This window comes from Ranitomeya variabilis, chromosome 4 (assembly GCF_051348905.1).
Source record: "Ranitomeya variabilis isolate aRanVar5 chromosome 4, aRanVar5.hap1, whole genome shotgun sequence".
Lineage (NCBI taxonomy): Eukaryota > Metazoa > Chordata > Amphibia > Anura > Dendrobatidae > Ranitomeya > Ranitomeya variabilis.
The window spans coordinates 517,441,335-517,458,555 of NC_135235.1; the positions used below are offsets into that span (position 1 = coordinate 517,441,335).

Below are 17,221 nucleotides of genomic sequence, written 5' to 3' on the forward strand. Positions count from 1 at the left end.
ATTTTTTTTTCTCAGTTTGTCTCCCATAGTTGAGGTCTACCTATGATGTAGATTACAGACGCCTCTCATCTTTTTGTGGTAGAACTTGCACTATTGCTGACTGACAAAATACTTTTCTGCCCCACTGTGTATATATATATATATATATATATATATATATCCCCCCTTTATATATGCACTTCTGTTTTTTTCTGAATTGTTTATGGGTAATATTGCACTTTGAGTATTTAGTAATAGTTGGTTATATTCATATCCATCTATATAACATATTTCTTTTATACCAGTCACTATTCAAAATAAGTAAGAGAACTTCCAATATTTAACACAAATCTTTTCCTATGTTCTCTCGCTCTATATATTTTATTTTTATCAATTGGTCTGACATACCCTGCTCCCCGCATACAGGTTTATTTTTCTTTGTATTTTAGTTTTTTAATTATTTAGATAAAATTCCTTGTTTTTATTATTTTTTATTACGGTATGTATCGTTGTGTCATTCTGCCTAATATGTTAATAAAATATTATAATACATTTTTTATGTGTTTGATGAATATCTTTTTGGGTTTACAAATTATACGGCCTTAGGCATCTCATTCAGACAACTAGTACTGTGATCTGACGAAAGACAAGAAGTACTCTGATCAGACAGCTAACAAGAAGCCTAAAACATTGCTGAATGCAGATACGTCTTTGGTTTGGCTGCTATGAGCTACTTTGCATATTTTTCCCCACCCTGGAGCATTGCCTTCAAGTAAGTATCCATACTCAGTTGAATCTCTTCACTCAGAGCGAGGTATACCCCGAGGAAAAACCATCACCAAAATGCCAGATATGGGCCATGCTGCTGGCCCCAAAAACACACAGAGGAAGTACCTTTAACTCGCATGTAAAAATCATCAACGGTGTAGAACAGCGGAATATTTGAAGACAACCTAGAGTAAATTTTCCCCTAAAATAAAAATTCTTGAACATATTTTCCCATAACTGTGTTTTACCATTCTGCTGGAATTTATGAATAAACTGACAAATGGATGTCACTATTCTCCTTGTCAGGCTGTGTCCTTCTGGTCAACAATGGACAAGGTCAGATGGTAAATGGACACTGCCCAACTTGTAAAACCCAGTATCAAATTTCTCAAAGTTCTAGTAAGTTTAACAGAGGAACAGCACAACCCATAAGTTGGGAATAGATGCTCCAGAATGGTTATTTTATGAGGAATGCAAGGATTTCGGAAAACTTGTTAGGAAAGCCGTGAGGTCCTCCTGAAACCTCGGTCTCTACGATTTCAGCTCTGAGACCTAAATTACATCTATATTATAAGAACTGAGCATGTGCCTATTTCATCCTGAGAGGGGTTGTCCTGAATGGGAATACATGACCGTAATGTTCCACAATCACATCTGTGCACAGGTTGTCTACAGCGTTGCAGCTCCTCCGTCACATTCACTTTAATATCGCAGCCATAACAGGTACAACCCATGGACAAGTGTGATGCATCTTCTAGAAAATATTCAGACATGTTGTTCTAATTCTGGACAAAATATTTGATTCTATATCTATATCTATATCTGGTAAACATTTTTAATACAAGGTACAAAAGCCATAAATTTCTTTAAAAAAAGAAAAAAAAAAATCTGGAATCTTTATCTGTTAATTAGACGGTGAAAGGTATCACTCATTTTTGTGGGACAATTAATGAACCCGTAGAAGCCTGGTTATTTCACAGTATAATCATTTTGATAAAGCTATTTTAACTAACTACCCTGTGTCCATTAGTCCTTGTTTATTGCAGGTCTACAGGCATGCGCCATAAGAGCTGGGGTTAAATAAGTTTTTCTACGCAGATTTTGATGCAATCATTTGACTGCTGAAACTGTTTAAACCAGAATTCAATAGGAAAGCTCCATGGATTCTCCCTCCAGATTATAGTGCACATGGCTCATAGACAGTGGTTATACAAGGCATTCTGACATGAGGTGGGGTCACTTAAAGGAACCTGTCACCAGTCTTGCCTTATAACAACTAAAAGGATCAGCTCCTCCATCGCCTGTGCTGCATTCCATAAATGCTTCTATAACCCCTCGCCACCCCCTGTATAACCCCAAAACAAAAGTTTTAAGTTCTCCAGCGCTGTACAGTAATCGGGTCAGTCTGGTCCGATGGGTGTGGTTTTGAGCCTCTCCATCCCTACCCGTCTGTTGCTCACCATTGTCCTTTAACTGATGTGGAGGACTCCTCGCGTCATTCACATTGCAGGGTGAAATCTTGCGCCTGAACACAGAAATCGCGGCTCGCGCCTGCGAGCTATGCTTTGCCCTACAGTGGGCAGAGCTGAAGACAAAAGTGAGCATGCGCCCACAGTAGGGCAAATCTTAGTGCATAGGCACAAGCCACGATTTCTGTGCACAAGATTTTGCCCAGCAATGTGGATGACGCAAGGATGGCAAGACCCGAAATCAAGCCCATCTGACCAGACCGACCTGACTATCATACAGCGTGGGATAACTTAAAAAGGTTTTGGGTGTGTATACAGGGGGAGTCAGTGGATTATATAAGCATTTATGGAATGCAGCACAGGCGTTGAATAAGGTGATGATTTTCATTGATAAATGACAAAACTGGTGATAGGTTCCCTTTAAAGGGGTTTTCTGATTTCACAGTTATATTGTCCAAAGGCTTGAACTTCTTTGAAAATAACAAAATCAGCATTGTGGTCTCTGCAGCGTCTCCTATCGGGTGCTCCATGATGTCTTTGATGACAGCTGACAGTACATGACTGCTAAGCCCAGTGATTGGCTGCAGCAGTAACATGTTGTACATGTCACTGTATCCATGTAACAAAACAGAGGAGGAGCACAGCTGTCTCAGAGCTAGTGGGTGAAGACTAGCTGCTATGATATCTTCAAAACACAACATACAGAGACATGAGGGATTCCTGCTCTCCTGTCCCTATGTAGCACATGATCCAAAGCTAAAACAGTATAGAACACATTACACAGCAGTGTAGCTGTGAATCCAGCAGCACCAGGCTGTGAGCATATGTCTCATTCTTTCATTCTGCTCCTCCATCCCCTCTCCATAGACTTCAATGGGCAGCTGTAATCTGAGAAGATATATGACGTTTCCATTATACGATTATTGCATGCAAAATTTGTTGAAACAGTGGCCATTTAACTTTAAGATCATTTAAGAACGATCCTAAAATGAATTCAACTCTCGAAGGCTTAGCTTTACATATGTATGTGTTTGGGGAAAGCGTGCTAATTGTGGGCATACAACAGCAAGCCCAAAGACGTGCAATGTATGAGCAATGTGGCGTATGCAAAAAAAGGCATTTTCACCATCATAAATAGGCAGCTAACATTTTTATTAAAGACTTCTTCACCTTAGGCTCCCAAAGGCTTTTCTGGAAATATGGCAGCTCTTCTGAGCAATCTCTATTCAGTTCATTGTCAGAGCACTTAGAATATTGTATAGATTTTTCAATAATGGAAATCTCTGAGAAGCACCAAAGAGTTCTGTTCACTCTATAAAGACATTTTGCCATGGAAATGACAGCTGACCCAAGATCACAAACATTACCTACGTGTCAAACATCTATTAGGTATAAGATCATTTGGCACCAATAAGAAGCCCAAACGTATACTAAGTAGCCACCTGAAGTGACAACTATGTATCACACTCTGCCATTTCTCATTATACCCGCTTGCTCAGAAATGACTTGGGAATAGGTTGTAATGCTTCTCACGATTATATGTTTGTCACCTTTTAAGGGCTCATAGTGTCTGTTAATTGGCATTTTGTGTCCTTTTATTATAGCACCTTTAGGATGATTTTATTCTAGTAAGGACATTACCTTTTATTTGAGTTTATAAGATTTTTCTAATTCAGTGCACATCTTTAATGGCTATATGTCCGTGGGTTTTTGCCATGTTATCTGATAGCAGCATAATGTAGGACAAGAGACCCTGATTCCAGTGATGTGTCACTTACTGCTCTTCTGGTGCAGTTTTCTCTGCTGCAGATTTAGCAGTTGCCTGTATGCTAAACTTGGTATAACACCAATTCTGATTGACAGCTTTCTGTGTACACTACCTCTGCATAGGCAGAAAGCTGCCAATCAGTGGTGAGGTTATAAAGAGCAAGTGAACTACATGGCACGAGATAACTAGTCGTCCTGTAGTGATAATACCCTGCTGATAAAACAGTGATTTTATTGAAACAACAATAGGCAGCCCAATAACTGACACATTGCAGGAATCAGGATCTCTGCCCCTACAAGATGCTGCTCTCAGAATAAATAGCAAAAACCTGCTGACAGAATTTCTTTAATACATTTGTTCACAGTTTTCATGTAAATGGTGATTAACAGATACAATTCATGCATACAAATCATGGATTGGGTAGATAACAGCTGGAGACCTTCAGGTCCGGGACCATTTCTCTACACCATACAGAAAGGCAGAAGGCATCTTCATCCAGACACTAACAGAGCAGGAATGTGTATAGGTAAGACATTAGCTTCTCAAAGTGTTAGATAATAAAATTCTATTCACAACGATAGAGTAACAATAGAGTACCACATCTATGAAACATATTTAGGGCTCCTGGACTGAAGGTTAGACAACAAGCTCTACCTTGTCTGCCAGACCCAAGCTATCTCTTTGTAGAGATTGGTCACCTAGTTTGGTCGATAAAACCATGTTGGGAAATTAAAAACATTTCGTTTTTAAGTATAGATTACCCCAACATTTTGTCATGTAGATGTGAAAATGAATGATTACTCTGTTCATACCTACAGACATTAACATAACCATTAATGGTGCAGAGGCTGCATTTGTTCTAGGTCCTGAAGCTTGAGGACATCAATTGCTTCCATATGAGACAATGGTGCAACTAGAATTCGCATGTGACATGGGTGAATGTCCAAGTCGGTTTCAGGACCCTTACAATATGCCTGTGCAAATAGATTGGAGATTACACATGATTGAGAAGTAGACATAAAAACTGTCAGACCTTGTCTTCCATGTAGAAGTCTGAAAAAAATGAATGATAAGACATCTAAACAATAACATTTATTCCAACAGTAGAAACCAATATCCTAGTTCAACATAATACAAAGATCTGCATTTCAGGACCCCCCACCCATTCCCACTCCAAATAGGCCAACTGTATATTCTATGGATCTGTCAGTTCTGGATGAAGAGTAATAACTGGATCAAGGTCACAGTGCTGTGGCGTAAAGAAATTTGGCAGAATATTTAAAGGGTTTGGCCACTTTATTTTCATAATAACAAATGTATTGGGAACACTGTGTTCTTGTTGCACTAATACATAATTATTACAGGTTCTCCTCCCTTGTTTTTCCTCACAGACGTCACAGCTCCCTTGTTCTCATCATGACAGCTGGTGAAGGAGCATGTGACCAGACCGGGGGCCATCAGCCTCCTCCAGCTGAAATACAAGTCACATCGGAAATTGTTTAATTGGAGTTGACTGATGACACGGTATGGTCACATGCTCCTCCACCGGCGGCCATGATGAGAATGAGGGCTGTGCTGTCTGTGAGGAAGGTTGCACTAACAGGTTGGTGGAGAACCTGTAATACTTATATATTAGTAAGTGTCACTAATACATTTATTAAAATGAAGATAAAGTGGCCGACGCTTTTAATACCTTTGAGCCACGTGTAGATTGCATAGTATACCAAACGCGGAATCTTCTGGCAAGAAAAGACTCGAGTCCATAACATTTTTACCTATTCCCCGAAAATTATGTAAACCAATGCACAGAGCATAAAAAATACTTTCTGTGTTTTTAACAAAGTTCCACAAAGCATACTAGGTCTTTAGGGCTAGATACACCTCGTGCTATCTTCAAGAGATTCACATTGTCATCAACCATTTTTAAAGTCCTTCATCATTGTATGTGGGTGGACATGGCTTTAGGATGCTTTGAGGATCACTCTCCACAAGGGGGCGCCAAGATACTTCACCAGTTAAGAGAAGATCTTCTCCGTTTAGCGAATCCAGAAATTGCATCTAAAGCATAAAGATAAAATAGGCGAACAGAGAGTTAAAGTATCAGATAAAGTGCTTCATCATCTGCAATGGAAATTATCATTACTGTTGATCTGTAATTTCTTTTGCCAAGATAAAAAGATCCCTTCCCCAAAAATGTATAAAATATCTAATGGTCTGAATGTGCAGAAATATATATATATATATATATATATATATATATATATATATATATATATATATATATATATATATATATATATATATATATATATATATACACACACAGACGACGGATGTTCTCCTGAGGGATCTCCTCCCAGATCTGGATTAAAGCATCAGTCAACTCCTAGACAGTCTGTGGTGCAACGTGGTGTTGGTGATGGAACGAGACATGATGTCCCAGATGTGTTCAATCGGATTCAGGGCTGGTGGATGGGTGGGCCAGTCCATAGCTTCAATGCCTTCATCATGTAGGAACTGCTGACACACTTCAGCCACATGAGGCATAGCATTGTCATGCATCAGAAGGAACCCAGGGCGCAGTGCACCTGCATATGGTCTCACAAGGGGTCCAAGAATCTCATCCTGGTACCTAATGGCAGTCAGGCTACCTCTGGCTAGCACATGGAGGGCTGTGGGGCCCTCCAAAGAAATGCTTCCCCACACCTTTACTGACCCACTGCCAAACTGGTCATGCTGGAAGATGTTGCAGGCAGCAGAATGTTCTCTATGGCGTCTTCAGACTTTGTCATGTCTGTCACATGTGCTCAGTGTGAACCTGCTTTCATTCGTAAAGAGCACAGGGCGTCAATGTAAAATCTCCCAATCTTGGTGATCTCTGACAAATGCCAATCGCCCTGCACAGTGTTAGGCTGTAAGCTCAACACCCATTTGTGGATGTCGGGCCCTCATACCACCTTCATGGAGTCTGTTTCTGACAGTTTCAGCAGACACATGGATGTTAGTGGCCTGTTACAGGTCATGTTGCAGCGCCCTGGCACTGCTCCTCCTGTTCCTCCTTGCACAAAGGGGGAGGTAGCGGTCCTGCTGCTGGGTTGTTGCCCTTCTAGGGCCCCCTCCACATCTCCTGGTGGCCTTCCCTGTCTCCTGGTACTGTATCTGATCCATGCTCTAGACACTGTGCTGACAGACACAGATACCCTTTTTGCCAAAGCTCACATTTATATGCCATCTGGGATGAGCTGCTCTGCCTGTGGGTTGTAGACACATGCTACTGCACCTCTAGAGGTGAGAGCAATGAAAAAATGGAAAAGGGACCAAAACAACAGTTAAAAAGGATAAGAACAGAGAAATGGTCTGTGGTCACCACTAGAGATGAGCGAATTTGATCGGGTCCCTGCATATTTGCCAAGCTATAGCGCTTACCGAATAAGCAGCAGAGGGAACCTGTAAACATGAGGAGCCTGTGTGTTGGGCTCTCCATGCATGTGTTGTGACTGTGACACAGCTGCGAATCATGCAGCTGCGGCGCCGGACAAGTGATTGGCCGGCACGCTCCATGTATCCTGGTTCCCTCTGCAGCTTATTCGATAAGCGCTATAGCTTGTCGAATAAGCAGGGACCCGATCAAATTCGCTCATCTCTAGTCACCACCTGTAGAACCACTCCTTTATAGGGGTTGTCTTGTTAATTGCCTATCATTTTTACCTGATGTCTGCTCCATTTAAACAGCGTGAGAGATTGATTCACAGTCAGAGTTGCTTCATAACTAGACATTAATTTGACAGAAGTGTTATTGACTCAGACTTTTCTGAGCTATTATTGGAGTTCTCAGGATTCAGACCCTCACTGTTCTTCAGTATCTTGTAAGGGGAAAATACACATAAAATATAGAAAATCAAAAAGGTACCCTTTAAGGTTTAAAGGGTCTCTGGCAGATATATCAGACTAGAGCATTATCTGATAGTTTTAGGTTAATCTGACATTTGTGTGTGTTGCACATGGAATTTCCTGCATTGTGTTTTTTGTACTTACAGGAGTACACTTTTGAAAAATCACTTTACAATAAAGCTAGCATAATACTGTATGTTACTAGGCAAGCTATCACAGTTCTGTCAGTGCTACACTGATGGTTTCTAGGTGGCAATGTGTAGAATTTTAAAGATACAAACTATAAAATGACATAGAACTGTACTGCTAACTGAATGAGTTGCCAAATGGATATGTACGTCATAGGTCGTGCATTTGATGTGAGCTCCGGCGCTGAGCCGGCATCTTTTCAGGCACATGACAGCTGATCTGATCAGTTCAGAAAAGCTCGATCTATCAAAATATGAAAAGAATTAATCCCATCGTTAAATGGTGTAACGAGAAAAAAATCAAAATGCCAGAATGACGTTATTTGGTTGCTGCAACATTGCAATAAAATATAATAACAGGCGATCAAAACATTGTATCTACCCCAAAATGGTATAAAAATTTCAGATCGGTATGCAAAAAAAAGCTCTCCCCCAGCCCCATATCCTGAATAATGGAGTCGCTAAGAATCTCAGAAAATGGCTTTTTTTTTTTTTTTTTTACAGAGTTTGGATTTTTTCCACCACCTAAAAATAAAAAAAGTAAAGAAGAACCTTTACATGTTTGTTACCTGCAAACTCATAATGACTTGGAGAATCATACTGCCAGCTGAGTTTTAGCATTTAGTGAACATGGTAAGAAAAAAAACAATTGTGGAATTGCACTTTTCTTTTTAGAATTTCACAGCACTTGGGATTTTTTTTCCCATTTTCTGGTACACTATATAGAAAAATCAATGGAAAAATAAAAAAGATATAATATAGCTCTTGGAAGAAGGGGAGCAAAAAATCAAACCGCAAAAATGGAAAATCCCAAGGGAGTGAAGGTGGTAATGAGCATCTGTGAGTAGGACCAACCCTCCCAAGCAGTCTATATGGGCAGGTGGGTCACAGAAAGCTGAGTAAAGTGAAATCTTTATATCTGTGATCAGATATCTTATTCCAGATAAATCCATGTTTTTCTTATATGTAAATGAGCTGTTAAGATCAATGGGCCGGATACAGATCTGCATGAGAATCTGCAACCAGAACGTATTTTTAACAAAGGGGGAGATACCAGTGTGAGACATGTAACTATCACAGAACAATAGAACTGAATGTTGTCTCCTTACAAACACATTTGTTGCAGCTGTACAGCTCTGCTTTATTGCAACCCTGTCCATCTGTGAGATGGAAGCTGAGAGGAACCACATGGAAGGCTTGTGGTCCCCTCTGGTCCTTGACTACCCCACATTATATGTTGTCACGACCTCCCCAGAGAAAAAGGAGTGGGCAATGCTGTACACGAGCATTTAACCCCTTTGGGTCACTCCCCGCCTGCACTCTGGGCTGAACCTACATCAAATCCACTTGCCTCTAGCAGCTAAAAACTTCAAAACTTAGGATGGGCAATAACGCCTTAATGGATGGTCCTAGCGAGGCGGTTTTGGCGCCATCGGATATGTCCATATTCTACTTATGAAATCATAGCTGTCTGAACAAAGCAGACCACATGGTATGGATTCACACGGGATCTTCCTTTACTAGTCAGATGATGGCGGTGTGAATTCCTTCTTTGAAGCCAAAAAGCTGGGCCCCCTGCTGAGCCAGGTGTCTTGTTACAGTTGCACATTTTCAGGATGATTGTAAACTGTCAATAAATCCCCCCATCCTTCACACATGCCCATGTAGCCGGCTCAGGAGATTTAATCCCACTGACAGATACTCTTTAAAAGTTGGAAAATCAATTATCTGTTAAAAAAAACTAAAGAAATAATATTTCACTGACTAATTTGGCAGATTTTTGATACATGTAAGAAAGAAAAACAATACCCATACAAAATAGACACCAATCTATAGGCAGCTGTTTCATCAGTAAAGAGCAGGGTTCATATTTGCTGGACTTTGAACTGCAAAGTGAAAAGACCCAAAGGGTAGATCTGTTTGAAAATAAGAAAATCAGAATTACTTATCCACTGCAGCCCCAGTTCTTTTCAATGCTCCCCACCAATCTTTGTTGACATTGCTGAACTGGCAATGTTCAGTCTACAGCATTTGACCACTGCAGGTCCATCACTGGACTTGGTGGTCTTATGCCGAATGATTGGCTGCAGCAGTCACAAAGCCTAAGACAGGGCATCACCACTGCAGTCATGTCAACAAAGACCAACGGACATTGGTGGAGAGGTGAGGCTAAAGTGATGGTAACACTGATATTGTTATTTACAGATGAAGCTTTTGGGTCATTTTGAAACTGGACAGCTTCTTTAAGAAACTTGGAAATCACAAGGAACATATTCTATTTTGTACACAAGTGTTGCCTAAATAGTGGCTTTTAACCACATATGGCATTTGGGATTTTGCATTTGGCAGCTTCAGGACCTATTGGGCAGTAGTGATGTCATTAGTCTACACTGATGTAAGAGTCTTTATGATTTGATCATAACCTTTCCTGTATAATATTCAAAGTGGCTCAACGCCATCAGCTGTACATAAAAGTGGCTTATGACCTACGGAAGGTTGGGGACATCTGCTTTGTACTTTATTATAACCCAAATATTGCTGGATTTTCCAATATGATTAGATTTTCTGTGGCTTTTCTGCACTTGTTTCATAGAGGAAAAAAATAGTTGCTTTGTAGACTTTTAAAAAAATATCTTCAAAAACTATTAGTGATAATCAGGCATACTTTGTACGCCGGGGGTCACACTTGCAACTGCAATGCGAGAAACTTGCGTGAGTCTCTCGCCTCAATACCCGGCACTGCCCCCCGTACTTGGGGAGTGTGCGGCTGCATGTATTTCTATGCAGCTGAACGCTCCGGTCCTGAGTGCCAGGGGCGGGTATTGAGGTGCGAGTTTCTCGCATTGCAGTTGCAAGTGTGACCCCGGCCTAATTCTGTAGCTACAGTTTTATTGCTTTTCAGCTACAGATTTCCAATACTAGCCCATTATCCAGAAATGTGACTTGTAAGTATTAACATACCCCGATTAGAATATCACTTTGTGTATATCTAGGCAAAGTATTAGACTGGTGGCAAATCTACTGGAATCAACCATCACCCAACCAACTCAATAACTCATGTCCGCAAGGTGCGCACGAACTACACTATGTCTCTGGAAGACGTCTGGTAGAATAACACTGCTTAGCATACATTGAGTGTCCCGAAGGTCTGGGAACTGTTTTCACCATGCTTGGCCTGTGTTCAGCCAGCAAAAGCACCAGTTCGCAGAGTGGCAGGAACACGGAGCAGCTGAATAAACAATGACATGTTAGAGAGAAGGTTGAAAAAAAAAATTTCAATCTACTCTCAAGATCCTGCCTGTCCCGTACTTGTTAACACTGCTGTTCAAGCCCAATCTCACATAATCCATAATGAATACCTTGTGTTAAGAAAAAAAAAACTTTGGAAATTAAAAGTTAGTTTTTTTTTTCGTAATGGATTTACAAAAGCGAATTTTAAAAACCTTATTAAAGTGCTAAATGATTCCAGCTCTTCTGCAAGCTGGGGGAAGATCTGATGGCCACTTGTCGTGACTTTGAATAAGGAGGGTTAACTAGAGTTACACCTTCAGACTACTTATATATTTGGTAAATATCTCACAGAACCTATGAAAGGAGGATGGAGTCATTTGGGAAAGGATTACGTAACTCACAGGTGTTTCTGCAGACCCGTACAGTTCAGTCCATGCAGAAAAAGACATCATTAAAACCAAACCTTAGAAGGACCTACAAAATCCACATGAGACTAAACACTAAAACATTCTTTGGAATTGAAGGATTATTAAGCATGTCACAGTGGTGTTTATTTCGTTTAACAAGTTTCAGTCTAGCTACAAAGACCAAACCACAGAAGACACTGATGTTGGAAACCCAAACGTCGCTCCGCAAAATTTCGGTGAGGGTAACACACGAGCCTCCCCTGCGTCCCCAGCACATCCATATGCTAGCAATAACACACTAGACATTATTAAGAAATGCCCCTAGTGGGTTATTTACTGCATGCCAACTTTATGTGTAATGTGTCTGCACAATAAAACATGGAGAAAGACTTAAGATCTATCTAATGCACCACTGTGAGTGTGACCAGCTGCCTTATATATTATATTAAAACATGATAAACAGATTTCACAAATCTCTCTCATCGTTAGCTACCAGGATAAGCAGCCGATATGCCCGTTTCTGATGCAACATTATTTCATATTGAAAGTCAGCCTCTACTTACAGGGGTTGCCTCAAGTCAATCAGGAATGCACATACAAACTTCCCGCTTGCTGGTGGCAGTGCGCTCTCGACTGATTGACAGTTCACACCAGCGGAATGGTTGCACTGCTGCCCCCAAGGGTAAGAGCTGCGATCCTTGCCTAGCAATCTGGCTACTGCTGATAGAGGTGGCCAGTAATTTAGGCAAGGAGAAATAAATAATTGAAATTAAAAAACCCTTCCATTTTGGAAAACAAAACATAATTTTGTTAATAAGAGGAAAACTGAAAAGTTGCTTATCTTTACATTTACAATGATAATAAAGCCCTTTATCATGTATAGTAAAATATGGCTCTGAATGATGCTATGGTATTACAATTTGTGCACCTATAGGAAAAAAATATGCGATTGATAAATAAAACTAAAAACATTATAATTAAAAACTAAAATAATATTAATAGTTTTGATCACTCTAAATTTACTAGATGTCTTAAATTGTGATCTGATCTCTCAAAAAGACTATACAATACTCAAAGACCAATAACATTCAATTTATGAATAATGATTATGACTATGATTGATGAAAACGTGGGCTTATCACAACAGCATCCCTGCATCCAGGAACACTGAACTACTTTAGTTGTAAAACAAAATCCATGAAAAGACAACCATCTGAACAAAGCATCAAAAGTTTGTTGGATTTGTTCAGCGACTTGCGAAGGTGTACATATCATTTTACAAAACTTTGATTCATACCCCAGTTAAAATCACATTTGGAAAAATATACCGTAAGAGGATTTGAGCAATTTACCTGTTTGCGCACATATTCAACCATTAGTTCCAGTTGCCGGGGATCATCACACTTCATGTTGAAAAGATTACGCCAAAGTGCAGAGGATAGGACACGATCATCAGATATAATCCCCTAAAACAGACAAAAAAATATTAAAACTGCATTCATCAAAAATGTTAATCAAGGATAATATCTGCAGAACCTATACCTACATTACCAACTATACTATCTACAACAATCGGCAGCACCAGAATTTTTAAATCATATCTGTGATGAAAATAACATTAATAAAAAAAAACAAACAAAAAAAAACGGGCTTAAATAATGCTTAAATTACAATGGAGGAAATAGAACCCTCAAGTCTAAAATTGCTCAGTGCAGAAATACACATCAATATATAACGGGAAAATAAGAACAATCCAAGGGCAACTTAAGTATATGAAAATCTATTCCCGACATCACTAAATTTCAAAATGCATGTCAATAAGCCAATTATAAAGTGAAAATTTTCAATATATGAGCACGCTGTGCTCCAAAACAAAGTGCAATATGAAACGGTAAAACGGTCACATATGAAATAATCAAAGACTGCTATAATAGTAATCTGAAAACCTCAAAAAATGAGGGGAGGCATTTATTTGCTTTCAAGCGGCTAAATGACCAGAGTCCTCCAATCTTGACTGTTACGATCCATTTATGGTCCAACCAGCGACACGATACGACAAACGATTGTTAACCTGTTACCGATCGGTGATCATTTGATAGTTTGTCCTCCAAAGAAAAGCAGATAGCACTCACTGGTCTTTGGTAGAAATTCCGCTCTTTATTTGTAGTAAAAAAACATGTTGGCCGGGGAATGAGGACGGGAGTGGGCAGAAGCTTGACGACGGCCGTTTCGCACCTGCTAGCGCTTCCACAGGTCAATAGTTTGTGTACACATGTAGACCAAGGTGAACGATGCACACTGAGCGATCTGTAGTAGATTGCTATATGCGCATAGGCTGCCATGTCTCTGTCAGTGTGACTCCAGAATGATGCACTGCCAAAAACGATGATCTTTTGCACGGTGCAAAAGATCATTTCACCTGACGAAAGAGTTTTTTTGCTTGTTCAAAGGGCGATTGCCAATGCACATTTTTATGAATGTTCCTTTACGATTATCCTTCAGTTTATGTGCAGCTTTACAGAAGGGAAAAGGCTATCAAGGACCACTAGTCGGGGCTTATCAAAATGACGACATATAAACAAGTCACAAGCCCCTTATTTATTACAAAGCTACATTGACAGTCATTAAAGGGGTATCCCTTTCTTTGACATTTATAGCTTATCTATAGGATATGCAATGAATGTCTGAGATATGCAATTTCCTACTTCAGGCACCTATTTCCAGGACCCCTGCCAACCCGACCACTTTGACCAGACCGGATGCCATGCCATATAGAGGGTTTACAAACAGATGAGCACGCTTGCATGCTGACCACGCATCTGGCTTGGCTGAATAAAAAGATTCCTATTGCAGTCCGAGGTGGGGGGCTTTGTTAGGCACCATGTCCCATAGTAACCCATCAAACCCATCTTCTAAACACCTTTGCAACCTTGTAATGAATTAAAGAACTGGGACAAAAAAAATTCTCTGATCCCAAGCTAAGAGTAATCATCGATTAGTTCAGTGATTCATCTAAACAGTCCAACACAGAAAGGAAAAAAATACCCTAAATAAAAAGAAAAATACTTGTATTTGTGTGCATTAAAAAATAACAAAACAATCCCCAGAGAAGGATTGTGCTTATTCAGGGGCCAGTAGGAGAGAGACCACGAGGCGCGGGGTGCCATCTCGTGTTGCCTTTTAGGGTGCCAACCTCCGGGGTCAGGCAGGGCTGATAATCAGGACCTTTTAAGGATTTTGTATTGGAGATTTGGCCACACTTCCCCACCCCCACCCTGTTGTTGATTAGATGCCCTTTTGCCTGATGAATTTTCACATGTTCCTTTGTTTTGTTATGGCCTTTTTAATGCATACCAATAAAAGTATTAACAATTTTATTTGAGGCAGGGGGGTTCCTTTATGTGTTGGTCAATTTCTCTGATCCCAGCCACAGGAAATCTGCTATTGATGGCATGGGTAATGGTTCTTGCCTGTGTGATCGCAATGATTGACTTATGCAGAATGGTGCCTTAAACCTCAGCATTCCATAAAACGTCATGGCATGGCACACAATAGGGTTAATTATAAATATAGCATTATTCCAACAGCTCTTGGCGTTAGATCATACCTCATCATATCCAAATATGGATGCATAAAAAATTTCTGTTAAAGCTTTTGTTGTGTTCTTCATTGTCACAGAATCAATCTGAAAAAAAAAACAAAACTAATTTTATTATATTATTTATTTATTATTTAAATTGATATACGTTCAAAATTGAGTGTTTTTTTACATCCTCCTGACTCGTTGCTTCTTCTCTTCTGCACCTAGGAAAGAGGGAGTGCTGCAGGTTTTGTATCAAAAATAGAAAGGTCCAATATGTGGTATCAGAGTATCTATGCGGTTTCATTCTAGATGCGTTTTGAAGGTGATAAACTTCTTCAGGAGAACCACAACAGAAAAGGTCATCGCGGGCCACAGGCCAGAGGTTCGCCACCCATGCTTTAACAAATAATATATATCACATAAGACATGCTGGGGCAGCAGCATATAGATCACATAGGAGGCACTATAAATGTGCCCCCTGTTGTGTACTGTGTAATGCCTGTGTCTAACCGTGCAGGGACATGGTCTGATCATACCACATCTCCTGGGCAGGGGAGATGCAAAAGAGTATACAGACATTACAGCAGGGGATCACAGCTGATTCTGTGAGGTAAAACGTTTATAAAAAAACAGGTTTTACCTCACAAAATGATTCAGCTGTGATCCCCTTCTGTAATGTCTGTATACTCTCTTTTGCATCTCCCCTGCCCCGGAGATGTGGTATGATCAGACCATGTCCCTGCACGGTCAGACACGGCCATTACACAACAGGCACATTTATAAGATTATCTCAGCACAGGAACATTTTTTATTTTAGCACATTCAATTGTGGAATTTATTTTTATTTCAAGATCTATTTATCAAAATGTACTTGGTTTGTGGGAAAACCCCTTTAATATCTTAGGAAAATCGCTTTTTTCTTTGTTAATGCTACATTAGAAAAAAACAAAAAAATGAGAAACTATTTTATTATTTCTTCCAATTTTACAATTTCTATTTCTTTTCTTACTGTTAGTTTTTGATTAAGCTTGCCATAACTTAAAAACTTACACCTTTCTTTAGAACACTTGATAAACACTAGACATCCTTTTGGAGTGTGTTTTTCATAGGATCGTTCTCTATGGAGTAGCTTCTATTAATGTCCTTATCTAATGTACGGCCATAGTTTGTTCAAATGACAACACCAAATAGTGTCTACAGTGTCTATAGTGTTTTAGATTATACTACTAGATACCCCTAGGTATGGAGCACATGCTTGAAAGCTCTTTCAAAGTGCTAATCTGAAGTTGATCACATCGCAGGATCTAGCTAGCTTCAGTGCCCCTGCTCTGCTACTCATCACAGAGAGCCGTTTGGGCCAATGGCACAACCATGTCGCTGACTTAAACTGTCAATCAATCAAGGGAGCACAACCACCGACAAGCAGGAGGCCAAGAGGCGGGGGGAAAGCAGTACGATTCTGAACACAACCTTTTTAAAGAAGCACTCTTCTCATCAAAATTTGCAATCATCATATTATATAGCACTGTGTACCGTACTTACAATTGCTAATTTTGCCTTTCTACCCAGCTAATTCTTCTCTTTTCCATTAGGTCTATGACATCACGTGATTAATAACTGACTAGCTGAATCCTTCTACGCTCTATGTAGAAATAGGAGGTCAATTTCCTCTGCACAAGTCATGAGTCACTGCAAAGGTCTATTCCAGGGAAAGGGAGCGTAGCAGCTGGGTCAGGAGTTAAAAGTGAATGATAAATGCAGGGACAAGAGACTTCCTGTTTCTACTTAGAGCAGAGAAAAAAGAAGAATTAGCCGGGTAGAAGGACAAGATGAGCAATTGTAAGTACACAGTGCTATGTATTATGATGACTGTAATAGTAAGAGGCTAAAAACGTTGATGGGAAAGCTTCTTTAAAATTAATTTTGGTCACAAGACT

The 17,221-nt window shown here is 39.9% G+C and overlaps 1 protein-coding gene across 2 annotated transcripts in view; it reads right to left on the minus strand.

Moving 5' to 3' along the window:
• Positions 1-5,063: 5,063 nt before the first annotated feature.
• Positions 5,064-17,221, minus strand: part of UQCC1 (ubiquinol-cytochrome c reductase complex assembly factor 1) — a 155,004-nt gene continuing 142,846 nt past the window's right edge. Inside the window, exons 8-11 of one of the 2 annotated variants that reach the window (XR_013213399.1) lie at positions 15,309-15,386; positions 13,054-13,167; positions 5,531-6,042; positions 5,064-5,407 (exon numbers count right to left, since the gene is read on the minus strand). Coding sequence is in view for 1 of the 2 variants with exons in the window: in XM_077252165.1 (XP_077108280.1) it covers positions 5,908-6,042; positions 13,054-13,167; positions 15,309-15,386 (327 nt within the window). In the remaining variant the exon portion in view is untranslated. Of the gene's footprint in view, positions 6,043-13,053; positions 13,168-15,308; positions 15,387-17,221 lie in introns of both variants that reach the window. The other variant, XM_077252165.1, reaches the window with a different exon arrangement.